Here is a 19475-nt window from a genome sequence, read left to right as displayed (position 1 = left end):
AGGCGGCGAAGAAGGCACTCTTCGCCGTTGCCATTGCCACTTGGTAGGCTCGACGTTGAGCTCTAGCCCATGTCCGGTCTGATTCAGAATGAGTTTTCCACCACCGGTGCTCTAGCCGTCTCAATGATTGTTTCATCGCCCTCAGCTCCGGGGAAAACCATGGGGCTGTCCGGGCTCCATGCAATCGGAGAGGGCGCTTCAGAGCCAGACAGTCAATAGCCCTGGTTAACTCCACATTCCAGCGGGCCACCAGGGAATCAGCTGAAAGGCCATCAACTTGGGATAAAACATCCCCTACCACTCTCTGGAAACCAATTGGATCCATTAGGTGGCGGGGGCAGACCATCTGAATTGGTCCCACCTCCCTGCAGAGGGGAAGGGTCGCGGAGAAGTCCAGTTGCACCAGGAAGTGATCTGACCATGGCACTTCTTTTGTTTCGCTTTTAGTTAATGTCAGATCACCAACATCCGTAGAGGTAAACGTCAAGTCTAAGGCATGTCCGCGGCTATGAGTTGGGCCAAACTTATTCAGGGACAGCCCCATGGAGGCCATGCTTTCCACGAAGTCCCAAGCGGCCCCTTGTAAGGTCGTGTCGGCATGGATGTTAAAATCCCCCAGGACAACCAAGCTAGGTGTCTCCAGGAGCATATCCGCCACAACCTGAAGCAGCTCGGGCAGGGAATCCTTGGTGCAGCAGGGAGGTTGGTACACCAATAGGAATCCTGTACTGCCCCTATTGCCCAACTTCCAGAACATGCACTCAGAGAACTGGGTCTTCCCAATAGGACGCCTGGTGCAGACTAATGACTTCCTAAAAATCACTGCAACCCCCCCTCCCCGCCCACATGACCTGGGTTGCTGTGCGTAAGAGAAACCCGGTGGGCAAGCAGCGGCAAGGACAGGCCCATCTGCTTCATCCAACCAGGTCTCTGTCACACATGCCAGGTCAAATCCTCCATCCACAATCAGGTCGTGGATGGCAGTGGTTTTATTCATCATTGACCTGGCATTGCACAGCAATACTTTCAGGTCATGTGGGTTTCCCTTGCTGATTCCAGTATCCTTCCGGTCAGGACCAGACCTGGAGGCAGGGATAGTCCTCAAATAACGACTAAACCTGCCTCCTCGGTAATGACATGGTCTGGTCTTAGCGTAACTCCTCCTCCTGCCCGTGATCACTGAGATCGGGTGTCCCAATACATTCCCCCCGTGAAACCTGCCCCAGCCATTCTATTGGCTGAGGCCAACTCCCAGGCAGCCTTGACCCGTCCCCTTAAAAGGCAAAATGCAAACTATATAATAACTTAACAGAATAATAAAAATAGGAGCAAAGCAAGAAACAATAGTGCTAAAATTAAACTACTCCCCACCCTTAAAGCATTAAAAATGCTTTAAAAATAAAGAAAAACTTAATGGACCAATCAAAACCTTCTGGCCCTTTGTTTTGTTACACCCCTCCTATTTTATTTTTTTTGTAAACTATAAAATAAAAAATATTTCAAAAAAAGAGAGATTGTACTGCCACACGTTCCTTATGTCATTTTAAGAATCTATGATAAAAAGTTCCCTGTCTTCACAAACAATAGGCTCTCTGTGTCCAGGTAGAATTTTCTTTTAAAAATATACACCTACAGACACAAAAGAAAATACTGGTGAATTTTCCCTTGGGAATGCTGTCAAAGTGCATGTTCACCCATGAAAACAGAGTTTGTGTACAGCTAGGGCTGTCTGCTAAAAAGATTGTGGGCTTTCTGTTGTGACAGCATGTTATATCTTCTAGGAGTAAAGCAACAGCACTTGCAATAAGTAACCCAAACCACTGAAATGCCCAAGGAATAAACCAATGGTTTCTATAAAATTTCAAACCACTTTTGGTTTTTGGGCAGAAAGGTAGTGTATAAATGCAATGCAATGCAATGCAGTCCAGGAATAATATATTTATTAAAACTGCCTATTTCAAAACAGCTGATGTGCTTGGCAGACTGAAAGACTGAGATGGCCTAAATATAAAAAGACATTGTCCTGAAGGCCATATTCATCCTTTGCCAACTGACCAGGGGCTATGGTCACTTCAACTCTCTCCCTCTCCACAGCCATGCAGCTTCCCTGCCGATGGTCAAACTGATAAGCAAGGAGGGGGTGATTTGTATCACCGTTAGGGCGCAGAGCTGTTCAGAGAGGTTGACGGAAGTAAATGCTAATTTTATAAGTCCATGTGTATTTTTCACTTGTGGTAGTAAGTTCGCTTGTTCAGCAGTGTGATGTGTAAAGAAGTGCTTCCTTTTCAGCTCCATGGGATGAGCCCGGGTTCTGGAATTAGGAGAGAAGGAGGAAAACTTATCCCTGTCCACTTTACCCACACCTTGTGTGCAAGGGGAACTGTAAATAAAATAAAAGTTTGCTGCTTTTTTGTGTCAGCCATCACAGGGGGCCTCTGCAAGCTGCCTAACGGCAGACCTGGCCTTGAGTGGAAACCCGCCCAGAAAGCCTTGACAAAAGACTTCCCAAGGCAGCCTTCATCTCTTTATTCTTCAAAGCATAGATAGCTGGGTTCAGCAAGGGGGTGATGGAAGTGTAGAAGACAGAGAGTACCTTATCAATCATGAACCGGGTGTACGGACGCAAGTAAATAAACATAATAGGTCCAAAGTACATGGTGACCACGATGAGGTGAGAGGTGCATGTGGAGGCAGCCTTGGTGGTCCCTTCAGAGGGACCCCGGGAGCAGACTGTGTAGAGAATGAATCCATACGAGAGAAGCAAGCCAATGAAACACACCAGTGACAAAATGCCACTGTTGGTGACCATCATGACCTCCAGGGGGTAGGTGTCAGTGCAGGCCAACTTGATGACCAAGGGGAGGTCACAATAGAAGCTGTCCACCTGATTGGGTCCACAAAAAGGCACATTAATGATGAAAGCCAATTGCACAGTAGCATGGAGGAGTCCACCAGCCCAGGAGGCAAGGAGAAGTGCCATGCAATGGTTTCGGTTCATGAGTGAGGCATAGCGGAGAGGATGGGAGATGGCCACATACCGGTCATAGGCCATAACAATCAGCAGGAGCATCTCAATGCCTCCAAAGAAGTGGAGGCAGAAGATTTGTGTCATGCAGCCATGGAAGGAGATGACATGGTGATGGGCAAGGTAATCAAAGAGAGATCTTGGAGTGGCAAAGGAGCACAGGCAGAGGTCCAGGAAAGCCAAATGAGCCAGCAGAAAGAACATGGGTGAGTCTGAAAGACGGTGATCCCTGAAAATTGCGAAGATTATGAGAGTGTTGCTGAAGAGAGTACTCATGTAGAGGAGGAGGAAGAAGACAAATAAGATGAGTTGGAATTCCCAGGTTTCAGAGAGGCCCAGTAGGACAAACTCGGTCGTCATGGTCTGGTTTGACCACACCATTCCCTCCTTGTGTATCACTGTGAAAATTGGGCAGAAAGGAGAGAGTAATGAGATACTTGCTTCACAGTTTTAGGTGAAATCAGCAAAGGGTGTGTCTTGTGTGTTATTCTTCTCAGCTGGGTGCTGAGACTCCAGTCTGAGTGGTTCCTACATTATTGCAGGACTTATAGTGATTCAGACTGTTCCCCAATCTAACTTACTATTGTTTGTATGAGGAGCCAGGGATGGAGAATATGTGGCTTTTCAGGTGTTGTGGAACTCCAACTTCCTTTCTCTTTGACCACTGACAAGGCTGGCTGTGGATGAGTCCTACCAACATCTGAAGGGTCATAGGTTTCCTGTCTTTGATTTATTTATATGTTACTGCCTTACACTGAGTCATAGTTGGAGCAATGAATAAATCATACATGCCACAAAAAAGAAAGACTGACTATCCAAGGTGCAGTTTGCTCAAGTCCATCAGTTGTGTGTCAAAGAAACCATCAGGTTTAGGTACTGGACAAGTGAGAAATTGCTTAGAAATGGACACCATATTGAGAGACTTGCAATCATACTCCGTCATGTTTTGAATAAAAGAAGGGAATTAAAAATGTTTACATCCCTACACAAACAAAAAAAGATCAGGGGCAAATGGGGCATAACTTTAAGCTAATTGTATATTAGAACAGAGAACTGATTGCTATAAAAATGTTCAAGTTGCTTATAGATCGCAAGAGAGGCTGGATATTAACCTACCCATGGAAAGAATGAGAAGGCACTCTCGACCACGTCTTGTAACATTATTAGACTCAAAAAAGAAGTATGTCAAATCAATGCTTGAGAAATAGAGAAAGAATGTTGCAGAGAATAGATGAACAAATAAAACTAGTGCAGGTTCCGAAAGGAGGTGAATTGCAAAGGTTAAACATAAACAACCAAACTGAAATAGAGAGATAGTAATAGGAGTCATGGGAATGAAGTAACTTCCCAACAGATTTTTTTTATTTCTTTACTTTCTTCCATGCTCACTGACTTTCCTTTTATTCCTTTTCATTTTTTTCCCTTTTGAGGTCTTTTCTTTATTTCCCCCCTCTTTATATTTAAATTTATATACTACCGTTCATTCAAAGATCTCAGGGCGGTTGAACTGTACAGACTTCACCTCATCTTTTGTATGCCAATAACAGAATGAATTGAATTCCTGCCCCTGTAAATACCAAAGGGTGAAATTCCCATAATAAAATGTGTGGGAATGCAAGTTCATTGAGAAAGGAGAAAGTCAATTTTATATTTCTTCAGAAAACTAGTGTAGGGTTTTTTTTTTTGTCTTTTAGAAAGATCAGAAGCTGCCATATATTGGGTCAGATAGTGTCCATTTAGCTTAGTACTTGTCTACATTGACAGGAAGCGGCTTTTCAGGGATTCAGACAAGAGAAAATTCACAACTCTACTTGGAGATTCTGGGGATCAAACCTGGGACCTTCTGAGTGCAGATCAGATGGTTCATCACTGAGCTAGGCCCCTTCCCCATCTTATCAATTCCTCTAAAATATACTGTCCTTCTTCCTAAAGTTTTGTCCGCACACCAACTATACATTTTCCTAAGAAACAGACCATTTTCCAAAAGGCAATATAACCCTATGGGGTGCCTGGAGCACAGAAAGGCCATTGGAACTCTTCAGAGCTCCTGAAGGAGGAGATTGAATAAGATTCTAGGGGGATGTTAGCCTCTGGAGGAGACCATGAAGAAGAAAGCAGGAGCTGTGCCCTCACAATGCATCTTTTATTTAGCACCACCACCATCACTACTGGGTCAGGTGAAAGAAAGTGGATCTCAGCACTGTGAGAAGCAGATCTGGCAGACTTTGAATGTACCCCTTTGTCTACCTTCATTACTAAACTGCATCCACTCCTATTGTGCTGTTTAAAGACTGGCCTTAAAATTCTACGCTCAACTGAGGTTTAACTTTTGCTTCCTCCTCCCTTTTCACATCTATCCTTGACCTTGGTTCCACCCTCCCTTTCTAACAAGGTATATTTCAATAAATGTGGGGTGGTGAGTTTGAACCCAGATCTTTCCCCTCCTCACAGTTGTTTGAACCCTGCTCCCCTTGTTCCCTGCACATAAAAGGTTGTTGGAAATGAAAGTAGAGTTGCCACAGTTATCTACTCTTGGTGACACTCTGACGGATCTAATTTTGTAGACGTTAATAGAAGAGAAGAGAAGAGAAGAAAATGTTGCTCTGTGGAGTGTCTCAGTGTCTTAGCTACCCATCTCTCCCCTCCATTCTCCCCCTCCCAGTTTTCCATCTCCCCACTGCCACTACACAATCCCAGAAAAGGATGTTAGAACTCTTGTGACCACTGGGCATGTTCAGTCTCACTGGGCTGTTTTGAGGTGGATTTTGTTTCCCCCCTTAAAGAAGACCAGGGAACCCTCCTGGATCAGGCCAATGGCTCATCTAATCCAGTGTACTACTCTCACAGTGCCCAAACAGACTCTTTTGGGAAACCCACAAACCAGACCTGCGCAGAAAAGCATTCTCTCCCCTCCTGCATTTTCCTGCAGCTGAAAGAGTAGTCAGCTAGTTGGTCATAAGTTGCATTCACATGTCAGTTTATTCCATTTCTCTGACATTTCTCTAACTGTTCATTTCCACATTATATTTGAGCTTTCACACGACATAAAAGCTACTTCCAGAACTATAGTTGAACATAGCAAAACTTTGGTGCTAATTTCTGTGCTGTTTGCTGCCAAAAAAAAATCCTTTGCAAATAATACGGAAACGAGGGCTAAACATCTGCTATACCCTTCTATAGTTCTGGATGTGGTTTTTACATTGTATAATGGAATGTGAAAATTAACAGGCAGGGAAACACTGGGGAAATGGAATGAACTGCTATGTGTATAATAGCCAGTGTCTGACCTGGAAAGGTAGTTCGGAGTTCTCATGTCCTTATATTCTCCCTTAGAAAGGAACACCACTTCCCTAACCTCAGTATTCCAACAGTATGCTGGGACGAATCCATTCCAGATCAGGCTATGGTAAGCTGAGTGTTCTGTCTTCTGACAGCAGTCAAACAGATGCCTATGAGAAACCCAGGAACAGAACTTGAAAGCAGCAACAGCCATCTTCCACTGTTCTCCAGCATTGAGACACATGTCACCTTCGATACTGGAGGTATTATATATAGTTTCCAGTGTTCTGGATGGAGAACCACATCCTAACATTGATGACCAGTCTCTATGCTGCCTCTATGCCCATAAACAATCTAGCCACCAATAGGAGGCATGTGGAGCGCTGGAGACAGAGAGGGGGAGAAAGCAGATCAGCAGATAGAAACTGCTGGACAGCTCCTTGGAGGAGTCTGCAATATGTCATCTTCCACAGAATTTCGCACCTGCGTTTTGGAAAAATCCAATACACCCTCATCTATTTTTTCACCCACCTGCAAATCCCAGCAGATATTTCTTGAGGTTTTCAGCAGCAATTTCTTCTACTCAGGATCAGCATCAGTTTGGAGCCGATTGATCCGGTTCCATCTGCTGCCTATGAGTGCTATGCACATGAGACATCTCTGGTGATGATCTATCTGCTCCAAAGGCTGACCAGCAAGTCAAGAGTAAATAGACCGTGTGTTTGTGTGTGATTAATTGCTCATTCTTTTTGAAAGGGGACTGCATTAATTGGTGCCTTATCTGCTCTTTCTGCTCTTGGGGAGCTAGAGAAAAAAGTAATTATTTGTCACTAAGGAACATGCTACACAGCAGTCCACAAGGGTGCACTGTGTGTTGGTTTGACTTCTGGTTTGGTTTCCTGGGTAGATGGCAAGGGATCAAAAAAGGTGGTAAGAAACAAGGGTTTGATTCCCCCACAAGTTTTCCAAATGTGTGATCTCACCACCTCCAGCAATTGAATAATATCCCACTGTACCTACCAGGAAGGAAGGAGGGAAGGAAGGACATGTTATTAAGTGGATGACAAGATTAGCAAGTTAATTTGTGGCTATACTATTTCCCAGGTGCTCAGGCAGTCCACCACCAATATTACATGTGCCTTTAGGAACATGTGTGCATACATGATACACCCATGAACCCCAAAACACACACACGTGAGAGGTGGATATGTTGTGGGAGTCAAACACATGATGCCTTGAATGTGTGCCTAAACAATTCCAAACCAAGAAATTCACAACACAGAGAATTTCAAAAGCAAACTTTTATTACACTGTGGTCTTGGAAAAAAGACATCTCAGTTGTTACAATCTAATCAGTGCAATGCAGTACAGTCACAGGTTTCTTTTAATCCTAGTACCCTAATACATTCACACTCCTAAATCTAAAGAAATAAGTGTCATTTAAAAGGACAAAACAAAATGCTTGAGCATAACCCTTAGTTATAGAAACCCCAAGAAATTAGAATAGAATCCAGTGACCTGTATTGGACTTACAGAGGTATAAGTAAAGAAAAGTCAATTTTGGATTTCCCCACCCATCCTTCTAAGAGTGGAGAAAAGTCCACAAGGTTGAAACCTCCCTTCAGTATGGGCTTCAAGACTGTTTCAAGTCTGTTTCAATGTGTATTGAAACAATTAAATTCTTGTTAGTAGCATCTTGGTTTGTCCCTATATCTGACCATATATTTACTTGGACTCTAAATTAAGACTAATTCAATATTAACCCCACTGCACCATAAGTTGATTTGGGTCTGTATCCTGGCTGGCTTTCTTCTGGATCTTCCCAGGTTGGGGGGCAAGGGTGGAATTTTGCACAGCCCTAGAATTTGTGCAATTTCTTGCCTCAGGTACCAAAATAACTCGAACAGTCACTGGTACTCAAAGCTCTGTACAGACTGGGGCCTGGATACCTGAATGATAATCTTATTCCTTCTGTACCAACTGGTCGTTGCAGGCAGGGGGGACCCGTGGCCCTTGAGATAGAAAAGTCTACCTAACTATGAAGAGTCTCTTGTCTGTGCAGACATTTTTATTTAGACAAAGCTACACAGATGTATAGAAAGTTTGTATGAGTTGTAATTCGTTTTAGTCTATTCCATGGGTAGGCAAACTAAGGCCCGGGGGCTGGATCCGGCCCAATCTCTGTCTCAATCTGCTCCGCGGATGGTCAGGGAATCAGCATGTTTTTACATGGATAGAATGTGTCCTTTTATTTAAAATGCATCTCTGGGTTATTTGTAGGGCCTGCCTGGTGTTTTTACATGAGTAGAATGTATGCTTTTATTTAAAATGCATCTCTGGGTTATTTGTGGGGCATAGGAATTTGTTCATTTTTTTCGCTTCCAAAATATAGTCCAGTCCCCCACAAGGTCTGAGGGACAGTGGGCCAGCCCCCTGCTGAAAACGTTTGCTGACCCCTGGACTCTATTGTGGTTTAAACCTTCTGTTTGTTTTAAATTATGGTTGTAAAAGTTTTATTGAAGATTTATCATTTTTTGTAAAATGGATTTAGACAATCAGTTTCCTGGAACTGGTCTATGACCACCCAGTCAAAAACCTTGCCCTGGAAGGGGAGATTAGCAACTGGCCAGTAGATTTTCTGAATCCAATGAGGGTTTCTTGAAGAGTGGTATTACTACTGCCTCTTCAAGCAGGCAGGGACCATCCCCTCTCAAAAGGAGGCATTAATTATCTCCCTGGCTCAGCCACCTATCACCTCCTTGCTAGTTTTTATCATCCATGTAGAGCAAGGATCCAGAATACAAGTGGTTGTCCTGACTGATCCAAGCATCTTGTCCACTTCCACAGCCTTACTAACTAAAACTCATCCAACACAACAGGACTAGACAGTGCTCTGGACACTACATGAGATTCATTTGCTATAACAGCAGAGTGAAGATCCCAGTGGATACAAAATAAATCACTGCATATCACACTTATATTCTAAAAAGCGATCTGTGGCAGAGCATTCAGCTGAGAAGAGGAAAGTTTAATTCTGTTACGTACTGCTTACCTTCTGGAAGGTGCTTGCATAGGAACATCCTGAAACCAGCTGGAATGAATGCCGAGTGTTCTGATTCACCATGGCATTCTACACAGGGAACACACCCCTGCAGCTTACCCACCTATATATAACCTTAACCCTCACAACTCCTGATGACTTGTGGTGGTCCAACCCAATACAGGGCAATCTGAGACTATCTCATCCAGATACAGCCTAAACCCAGATTGGCCCAGTCTGGTTCAGCCTTCAGTCAAATCCAGGGCAAAGTCCTAACAGAGATGTCTACTGTACCCTTACGCATCACTAGCCATCTAGTCCAACATCCTGATTTTACAGTGGCCAGCCATGTCTAGGAGAAACCTACAAACACAACATGAGCTGAACAGCATTCTCCCACTCATGTTCTCCAAGTAATTGGTATTCTAGGGCATATGGCCTCTGATACTGGTAGTAGCATAGCCATCAGGAGTAGTAGCCATTGATATACTTAACCTCCATTAACTTGTCTAAACAAGACCTCCAAGTTGATGGCCCTCACTTGTGCTAGCAAATTGTGTTGTTCAGGTGTGTGTTGTCTAAAAAAAGAATGTCCTTTTCAGCTCCACTGGATGAGGAGGAGAACCACCTCTCATCCACTTTCTGAACACTGTGTACAAAATGCTAGAGATGCAGTAAATTAAATAACTAACAATGTTCTGCTCTTTTGTGACACTGAGAGGAGCACGTCATGCTACCTAACATCAGGGCTGGCCCTGAGAGGAAACCTGCCTAGAAAACCTTGAGAACAGACGTCCAATGGCAGCCTTCATCTTCTTGTTCTTCAAAGCATAGATAGCTGGGTTCAGCAAGGGGGTAATGGAGGTATAGAAGACAGAGAGCATTTTATCAATCATAAACTGGGTGGATGGACGTAAGTAAATGAACATAATGGGCCCAAAGTACATAGTGACCACAATGAGGTGAGATGTACATGTGGAGGTAGCCTTGGTGGTTCTTTCAGAAGAGGACCGGGATCGGATTGTGTAGAAAATGAATCCATACGAGAGAAGCAGGCCAATAAAACACACCAGTGACAAAATGCCACTGTTGGTGACCATCATGACCTCCAGGGGGTAGGTGTCAGTGCAGGCCAACTTGATGACCAAGGGGAGGTCACAGAAGAAGCTGTCCACTCGATTGGGTCCACAAAAAGGCACATTAATGATGAAACCCAGTTGCACAGTAGCATGGAGGAACCCACCAGCCCATGAGGCAAGGATAAATGCCATGCAATGGTTTCGGTTCATGAGTGACGCATAACGGAGAGGATGGGAGATGGCCACATACCGGTCATAGGCCATGACTATCAGCAAAAGCATCTCACTGCCTCCAAAGAAATGGATGAAGAAGATTTGTGCCATGCAGCCATCAAAGGAGATGGCTTGGTGTTGAGCAATGTAATCAAAGAGAGATTTTGGGATGGCAAAGGAGGACAGGCAGAGGTCCAGGAAAGCCAGTTGACCCAGCAGAAAGAACATGGGTGAATCTGAAAGGTGGTGATCCCTGAAAATTGCTGAGGAAATAAGAATGTTGCTGAAGAGAGTAGCCACATAAAGGACAAAGAAGAGGATAAATATGAAAAGTTGGGCTTCCCATGTTTCATAGAGGCCCAGCAGAACAAACTCAGTCACCATTGTCTGGTTTTCCCACATCATTCCCTTCTTGCATATCACTGTGTAGACTGGGAAGGGAGAAAGGAGACAGTAATGAGATACTTCCATCACAGCCTTATGTTAAATCAGGAAAGGGTGTATCCGTGTGTTAGCTGCTGTTATTCTTGGCTGGGGTCTGAGAGCTCATGCACACTTCCATTTCCCCTGCCATTTTACCTGGGGAAACCCGTATTTTAGCACTGAACAGTGACAAACAGCGATAGGGTTTCCTGTGGATTGCTATTTGTTGCAATTTGGCGCTAAAGAGCGGGTTTTCTGGAGGATAGCAGCAGGCAAAGGCAAAACCACTTAGACAAATGCCTAAAAAGCATGGGAGAAGCAGAAAAACACTTGGAAGTGGTCTACACACACAAACACACACACACACACACACGTACGTTGAGTCAGAACATTGGTCCATTTAGCTCAGTCTAGTCTACACTGTCTGGCAGGGGCTGTTCAGATCTTTAGGCACATGAACATTCACAAACCTATCTGGGACCTTTTCAATGTAAAGCTATGCTCTACCAATGATTTATTACCCTTCTCCATCTTTTCAGTTCCCCTAAAATATACTGACCTTTTGCCCAATGTTTTGTACATTCACGCACCTCCAACTCAGCAGCGACCCACCTTCATAAGAAGTAGACCACTTTCCAAAATGCAACGTAACCCTGAGTAATGTCTGGAGTATAAGTTTTTGGGACTCTTCAGAGCTTCTATAGAAGAGATTGGGGGAGATTCTCAGGAGCGTTACCATCCACAGATGACTGCGGAGAAGAAAGCCTGAGCTGCCTAATGCTCTCACACAGCTCTTGACTTAGTGGCAGCTCCACCACTAGGGTGGGTGTGACAGAGACCGCATGTCAGGATTCTGGTTTCAGACCTGAGATGCTATGAATGTACCCCTTTGGTCATCTTCATAATTGAACTGCATCTGCTCTTATTGTGCTGTTCAAAGGTTTACCTTTAAAAACCATCCAAACTTAGCGGCAATCACTGACTCCTGAAATACTTTCATCTGCCCTGAATGAACTTCATTGGTGTTTTCTGAAAGATTATTATTATTATTATTATTTTGGTATTTCTCAGGGTTCCTGTTTTGGCTACAGTTCTGTTGGTGCTAAGATCACTATTAGACAGCACTGTAGAACTTACAACTATGACGGTGTGTTGTGCAAAGTGAAAAGAACTAGCTAGACAGCTCTGGGGTAGCCTGTGAGATTGATTGCTTCTTTGTAAGAATAAATTATAGACACACACAAAGACACACAGATCTCTCAGTAACTTCTACCCATGATAACATGTTCAGAGGCAGAAGAAAAAATTCAACAGAATTATTAACAGGCCAGATACATTATCATGTCCTGTTTTGTGACTCCTATCCAAAGAAGCACCTTTTGGGGCACTGTCAGAAGACAGATTGCTCAGATAAATGGCCAGAGGATGTACTCTCATGGCAGCTTATTCCATCGCCAATAGAACAATTTTAGTGCTAATTTCCATGTTATTTGCTGCCAGAAAAAAAAGCAGTTGCAAACCATGGAATTGAGGACTGAACCCACACTATATTTGTCATTTGAAAAGTGTATTTTCCATCATGTGAAAGCTCCAATGTAATGTGAAATTTAATAATGATAAGGAAAACACAAGGAAAATAGAATTGATACGTGTATACAAGCCACAGCCTGATCTGGAATGATACCTGATTTCCCAGTTTCTTACAATCTGCCTTAGCAAAGGACTCCACTTCCCTAACCTCAGTATTCCAACAGCATGCTGGGACTGAACCATTCTAGAGCAGGCTTTGACCATCTAGCACAATATTCTGTCTTCTGGCAGTGGTCAATCAGATACCTAGAAGAAAGTCACAGAGCATGGATACAGTAGTCCTCTCCCGCTGCTTTGCCCTGGTATTCAGAGGTATTCCACCTATGGTACTGGCGGTTTTGAATGGACAATTACATCCTAATAATACTGACCATTCCCCATGCTACCCCTGTATCCATCTGTAATCCAGCCATGTAACTCACTGGAGTAAGAGAGAGAAAAAGAGACCATCAGCAGATGGAAACTGCTGAGGAGCTCTTGGAGGAGCTGTAGTATGCCATTCTTCCCAGAGTTTCACACTTGCATTTTTGAAAAATCTTTTTTTAAAAAAAAAGTTTTTATTGTTAAAATAATTCAGCATTAATACACACATATTGCGAATATACAAGCATACAAACATACATTTCATACAATCCTTAAAAATATTCAGACATACCTACATTCAGTCCCACAGATAATTCATTTCCCCATCACCATCCACCACCCCTCACCCCACCTTTGTGTTAGACTTCCAATCTACTCAATTGCAATTTCTTTCCACTTCTATTGCTTTCTTTCACACACCTTTAACCTAATTTCATGCTTCTTTTTCTATTACGCATTGTTATCCATCTTATTTAGTTGCAAAACCATATTGAAAAATCAGAGCTCCTATTAGAATAAACAAGTCCCGTTTTAAATACTGAAATACTAAATAAGCATTTTTGGAAAATCTAATACACTCTCAACTGTTTCTTCACCCACCTGCCAATCCCAGCAGATATCCACTGAGGTTTTCTGCAGCAACTTCTGTTCAGTTCATGGAGCTGCTTGATCCAGTTCCTTCTGATGCCTGTGAGTGGTATGGGGATAAGATCCCTGTGTGGATGAGATCTCTGCTTAAAAGGCAGGATGAACAAGCAAATCAGGTGTAAATAGTGTGTGTGTGTGTGTGTGTGTGTGTGTGTGTGTGTGTTGGTAATTGTAATTAATTGCTCATTTTCTTCTGATGGGGGCTGCATTTGCTGCTGCCTCATCTGCTTCTCTGCAGCTAATTAGAAAAGTAATACTTTTCAGGTAAGTGTTACACAGCTGATCTCAAGGGTACATTATGTGCTAAGTTTGAGTTCTAATTTGGTTTCCTGGGTACATTGCAAGGGATCAAAAAAGATGGGGAGAAACTGTGGGATGATTTTCTCTCCTTTTTCCGAATGTGTGAGCTCACCACCTCCATCAATTAAATGATATCCAACTATACCAATCAGAAAGAAGGAAGGGTGTGCAAGATATGAAGTGGATAATAAGATTAGCAAGAACATTTTGGGTTATTCCATTTACCAGGTGTCCATTTAGGAACATAAGTGCACACATGGCTTATCTGCGAACCCCTAATCAGTATAATACTGCTGATTCTTTGACAAAGGTGTTGCAAAGACAACAGAGATAATGTACATGAGCAATATGTGGAGGAACAAATTTTAGTAAATTTACTTACTGAAATAAATGGGACTGAATGGCCACTAGGAGGAGGAGGAGGAGGAGGAGGAGGAAGAAGAAGAAGAAGAGGAGGAGGAGGAGGAGGAGGAGGAGGAGTTTGGATTTGATATCCCGCTTTATCACTACCCGAAGGAGTCTCAAAGCGGCTAACATTCTCCTTTCTCTTCCTCCCCCATAACAAACACTCTGTGAGGAGAGTGGGGCTGAGAGACTTCAAAGAAGTGTGACTAGCCCAAGGTCACCCAGCAGGTAGGCTGGCATTGATGCTTTCTGAACAGCGTCATGGGAATATATTGAGGTCATGTGGATATGTCGCTTCTATGTCTTCCAGATTTCAGTTCCATATGTTTTTGTACTTCAATTCCTATCAGCCTTAGCTGGCTTGACCAATGGTCAGGCATGATGGGAGCTGTGGTCCAGCAACATTTAGAGGGCCACAGTGCCCTTTTCTTGTTGTCTGAAGGTGAGCAAATCTTTCCTCCTGAGTAACGGGTGGAGAATATTATGACAAGATGAGAGAGGTACATTGTGGAAGAGGGGGATGAAAGCTGCTTCATTAACAGTGAGTGCTTTGAAAATAAAGAAAAACCATGTGGATCCATAAAACGTATTCTTGAACTTTCTTTTTCACACACACACACACCCCTCCTCCTTCCTCCACCCCCACTCTCTCTAGAGGGGCTTTCAATTAAGCACTGACCAAACACATAATGTAAGCAAACAATAACTATAAATTAACAGTTTGTGTTGGCAACATGGAAGAAAGCTAAAATGGATATCCTTGGAAAGGAGTCAATTCACATGTCGATAGGATCCAACTCCTAGGTGCCAAGGTCCCTTTGCCCCTTTCAAAAGTAAAAGATTTGAGGGGGGCGCCCCTCCCCCCAGTTGATGGACATATAATTTGTATTGATTAGATTCAAATTGTGTGTGCACACCGTGTCTTGTGATCAATTATGTGGGGTGGGGCTTACCTGCCTCCCAATATTTTATTCAAGCTGGCACCCTTGCACATGTCTTTTAAATACGCCGTATATTTTGAAAAGTCATAGGCACTAGCTGGCCTGCTTTTTCTTTATTAAGGAAGGTTTTAAAGCTCCACTAGTTTTCAGCAAAAGAGTCTGTTTTCTTCTACTCATTGCCAGGTGTAGTGGCTGAGTTAGCTTTTTCATTAAGGCTACATCCCATACTTTCTTGTCCCAGTAATCCAGAGTAAGCCATTTTGAGTCTTTCCAAGGTTGGATTATTAATTAACATTCTAACTACCATGAGAAGAAAACACAAATACATCTTGGTTTGTTACTATAGCTGACCATAGTGTGTGTGTGTGTGTGTGTGTGTGTGTGTGTGTGTAAACTAATTCAATATACATACCCCTTCACCCAATTTGATCAGAGTCTGGATCTTTGATGTCTTTTTCCTGGGTTGACACAGGTTGGTGTAATGAAAGTGCAAGCCCTTGAATTTTTGCAATTTTCCACTTCAGCTACCCAAATGGTTTGACCTGCTGTTGGTGCTGAAAGCTCCGTACAGCCTGGGACATGGATGCCCAAAAAATTGTCTCATCCCTTCTGTACCCAACGGGTCAATGCAAGTATGGGGAACAGTGCCCCTTGTGATAGAAAATTCCACTACTGCTCTTGAATAAAGGGAACATGTCATTATAGCATAACACACACATATTCTAAAAAAAAAAAAAAAATCTGCAGCAGAGCAATCCGTGTTTAATTTATTAGAAATATTTTTTATTTCATTGTTAAAAAAAGGAGATGCTGCTTTGCCTTTTCCCACCCACAACTGAGCAGGAGGGTGAAACGGTCCTTTGAAATATTCCCACCCTCCGCCCCACCCATCACAACTTTAGATGACTCTTGGGGGCCCAGCCCAGCATGGGCCCATCCAGTCTGTATCCAACTTGGCCCAATGCCATTTTGGCCCAGTTTCATTGACCCTTCAGCTAAATCCAGGACAAATCTAGTCAGAATTGTACAATTGGAAGAGACCTCGATAGCTCTCAATTTCCCTTCCCTAGCAGTCATGAGAACAGCCATGCCAGATGAGATCAACAGCACTCTTGTTCCCCAAGCCACTGCGGGTTTACTGCTTCTGATACTAGCCATCATAAGCTTTATACTCCATGAATTTGTTTAATCTGCTAAAGATATTGAAGATGGTGCCATCCCTTGTGGTAGGAAATTTCATTGTTCAACTGTGTCCATCTCTAAATAAATAGTTCCTTCTCAGCTCCACTGGATGAGCCTGGGTTTTAGGACTAGGAAAGGAGAAAATCTCCCTATCCACTTTCTCTGTACCTTGTATAAACATAAGAGAACAATAAATCAAATAACCAATGATTTGTTGCCTTTTGTGACCTGCTGCTGGATGTGGCTGACTCAGGCTGCCTAATGGTGGGAACGGCCCTGTGCAGAAACCTGCCCAGAAAGCCTGGCCAACAGGCTTCCAATGGCCGCTTTCATCTCCTTGTTCTTCAAAGCATAGATAGCTGGGTTCATCAAGGGGGTGACACAGGTGTAGAAGACGCAGAGAACTTTATCAATCATGAACCGGGCAGATGGACGCAGGTAAATGAACAAACAGGGCCCAAAGTACATGGTGACCACAATGAGGTGAGAGGTGCATGTGGAGGCAGCCTTGGTGGTCCCTTCAGAGGGACCCCGGGAGCGGATTGTGTAGAGGATGAATCCGTACGAGATGAGCAGGCCAACAAAAGACACCAGTGATAAAATGCCACTGTTGGTGACCATCATGACCTCCAGGGGGTAGGTGTCAATGCAAGCCAACTTGATGACCAAAGGGAGGTCACAGAAGAAACTGTCCACCTGATTGGGCCCACAGAAAGGCACATTAATGATGAAACACAGTTGCACAGTGCCATGGAGGAGCCCACCAGCCCAGGAGGCAAGCACAAGCCCAATGCAATGATGCCGGCTCATGAGTGAAATATAATGGAGAGGATGACAAATGGCTACGTAGCGGTCATAGGCCATGGCCACCAATAGGAGCATCTCGCTGCCTGTAAAGACATGGACAAAGAAGATTTGTGCCATGCAGCCATCAAAGGAGATGACATGGCATTTGGCAACATAATCAAAGAGGGATCTTGGGATGGCAAAGGAGGACAGGCATAGGTCCTGGAAAGCCAGCTGACCTAGCAGAAAGAACATGGGTGAATCTGAAAGGCGCTGATCCCTGAAAATTGCTGAGAATATGAGGATGTTGCTGAAGAGTGTACCAATGTACAGAAGGAGGAAGACAACAAATAAGATGAGCTGGACTTCCCATGTTTCAGAGAGGCCCAGTAGGGCAAACTCGGTCACCACTGTCTGGTTTGCCGACATCATTCCCTTCGTGCATATCTCTGTAAAAATAGGAAAGGGAGAAAGGCAAGGGTAATGAGATGATTCCATCAAAGCTTTAGGTAAAATCAGCAAATGATGTATCTGTTTGTCAGCTGCTATTATTCTTTTTTTTAAAAAAATTTTTTTTATTAACCGACCAATCAAATCAAATCACATCACATAAATTCCGAATTACAAAGCCGAATTTTAAATTTTTTGTTGGGAGGACCCATATTTCAATTTCCGAAGGGGATTCCAATCATCTTCTTGCTGCTGCATTAATATCCACAAATCTGTCCAAATAATGTTCATAATTCTAACCAGTCCTCTCTTGCTGTTCTCACATCTCATCTTGTTCGTATATTTTTCTTTTTTACTTTATGATCTCTTCTGATAATCTCCTTAAGCAGGTAAACACCAGTTGTAATCCTGTGTGAATTTTCCATTCTTCCAATCATCATGTCGAGATGGTTTCCATATATCATCACTTTCGTAAATAAAAGCTCTCAGTCTCGTAAAACTGTCGCCTTCTTTAGTCCCTCTGAGGAGGCCACTCACAATATGAAAACAAATCTACTCCTCCTCTCAGACATAAGTCTTTCGACACAGCTTGCCAAAATGGCGACGGTATTTTTTACTGCGTCATTCCAAAGCAGTCTCCTTAAAACATGCTTTGGTTAGAAAATTATCTCCACACAGTCTTAAATCCTCAGCTTAAGTCGTTTAAACGGCATTTGTGACTTGTAACTTGTGGGGGGGGGGGATTCTTGGTTAATCACATAGAGAAAAGAAAGGAAAGTTTTTTCTCCTCCCCCATCCAGTCCCGTTGCCGAACATACCGAGCCTTGGTGTGTCTTCTCATGATTTATTCCTGTTCCTCCGACCCGTCTTGTTTCTCAGAGATCTCTTCAGTTAGCAGTCTTTACTCCCCATTCATCATTTAAATATGTGCATTAGCTTCCTCCTAATTGTTTCTTTTGAAGTTGCTGCAGCTAGAGGCGCGAACCAGAGACAGCGTCCAGGAGCGCCGAAATCCACACAAGGGCTTTCTGCCTAGGGCCCCCACCCCCTCAAATTTGGGGGTGGTGTAGGGCACAGCAGGCAAGGGCAGTCCCCCCACACACTTGGGGGGGCTGGGAGGCTGTTTACTCCCATCACAGCCTCTTAATTACCTCGTGTGGGTCGGAGAGATGTTATTGTCAGCCATCTTCCGATGCACCCCTAGTGGCCCCCGTCAGCTGCTCTTATTCTTGGCTGGGTCCTGAGGCTACTGTCCTAGTGATTCATACAATGTCCACAAAAACATCATAGGGTGACGTATGCTGCATCGTACTATTGCTCCATCCAAATCAGTATCATCTGTAGCCATTCAGATGCTGTCGGACTCCATCTCCTGTCATCCCTGAGCATGCTGGCTCAGGATGATGGGAGTCAAGAGTCCAAACAAATATCTGAAGGGTTATAGGCTGCCAATCTTATAGAAAGCAGGACCAGCCCAAGGTAACTTGCTGCCTGAGGTGAACCAGAAAATGACACACCATGGGAATACTGGGAACAATAATTTGTTAAGAGTGCTGGGTTAGAGCATGGGTGAGGAATATCAGGTTCAGGGACCAAATCCAGCCCTCCAGGCCTCTCTGTTGAGGCTTGTTCCATTTCCTCTCTTGTTCTGATTTAGATTCAGAGCTATTAGCATACAAAGGGAAATGAGAAGGGACTCTGGACCAGGTCTTGTTACATCTATGGAGCAAAAAAGAAAAAATCAATATTTG

General features: G+C 43.6%; 3 protein-coding genes across 3 annotated transcripts; all 3 read right to left on the bottom strand.

The window, feature by feature from the left end:
- Positions 1–2420: 2420 nt before the first annotated feature.
- On the bottom strand, positions 2421–3892 carry LOC308461356 (olfactory receptor 4K3-like). Its single transcript, XM_080978217.1, has one exon. The coding sequence runs from the start codon at positions 3404–3406 to the stop codon at positions 2447–2449; it is 960 nt and encodes a 319-aa protein (XP_080834343.1). The 5' UTR covers positions 3407–3892; the 3' UTR covers positions 2421–2446.
- A 6178-nt stretch (positions 3893–10070) lies between these two features.
- LOC308461367 (olfactory receptor 4K14-like) lies at positions 10071–10938 on the bottom strand. The gene has a single exon (XM_080978237.1). It carries the CDS (start codon positions 10862–10864, stop codon positions 10088–10090), a length of 777 nt encoding a protein of 258 aa, XP_080834363.1. The 5' UTR covers positions 10865–10938; the 3' UTR covers positions 10071–10087.
- Positions 10939–16746: 5808 nt separating this feature from the next.
- On the bottom strand, positions 16747–17703 carry LOC308460903 (olfactory receptor 4K15-like; the record flags this gene model as incomplete). Its single annotated transcript, XM_080977437.1, has 1 exon — positions 16747–17703. The coding sequence occupies one exon, from the start codon at positions 17701–17703 to the stop codon at positions 16747–16749; it is 957 nt and encodes a 318-aa protein (XP_080833563.1).
- Positions 17704–19475: the final 1772 nt, after the last annotated feature.

Source organism: Podarcis pityusensis (assembly GCF_964106645.2).
Source record: "Podarcis pityusensis genome assembly, chromosome: 13".
Lineage (NCBI taxonomy): Eukaryota > Metazoa > Chordata > Lepidosauria > Squamata > Lacertidae > Podarcis > Podarcis pityusensis.
The sequence above is the reverse complement of the archived record's forward strand: the minus strand, read 5'-3'. Positions and strand labels throughout refer to the sequence as shown.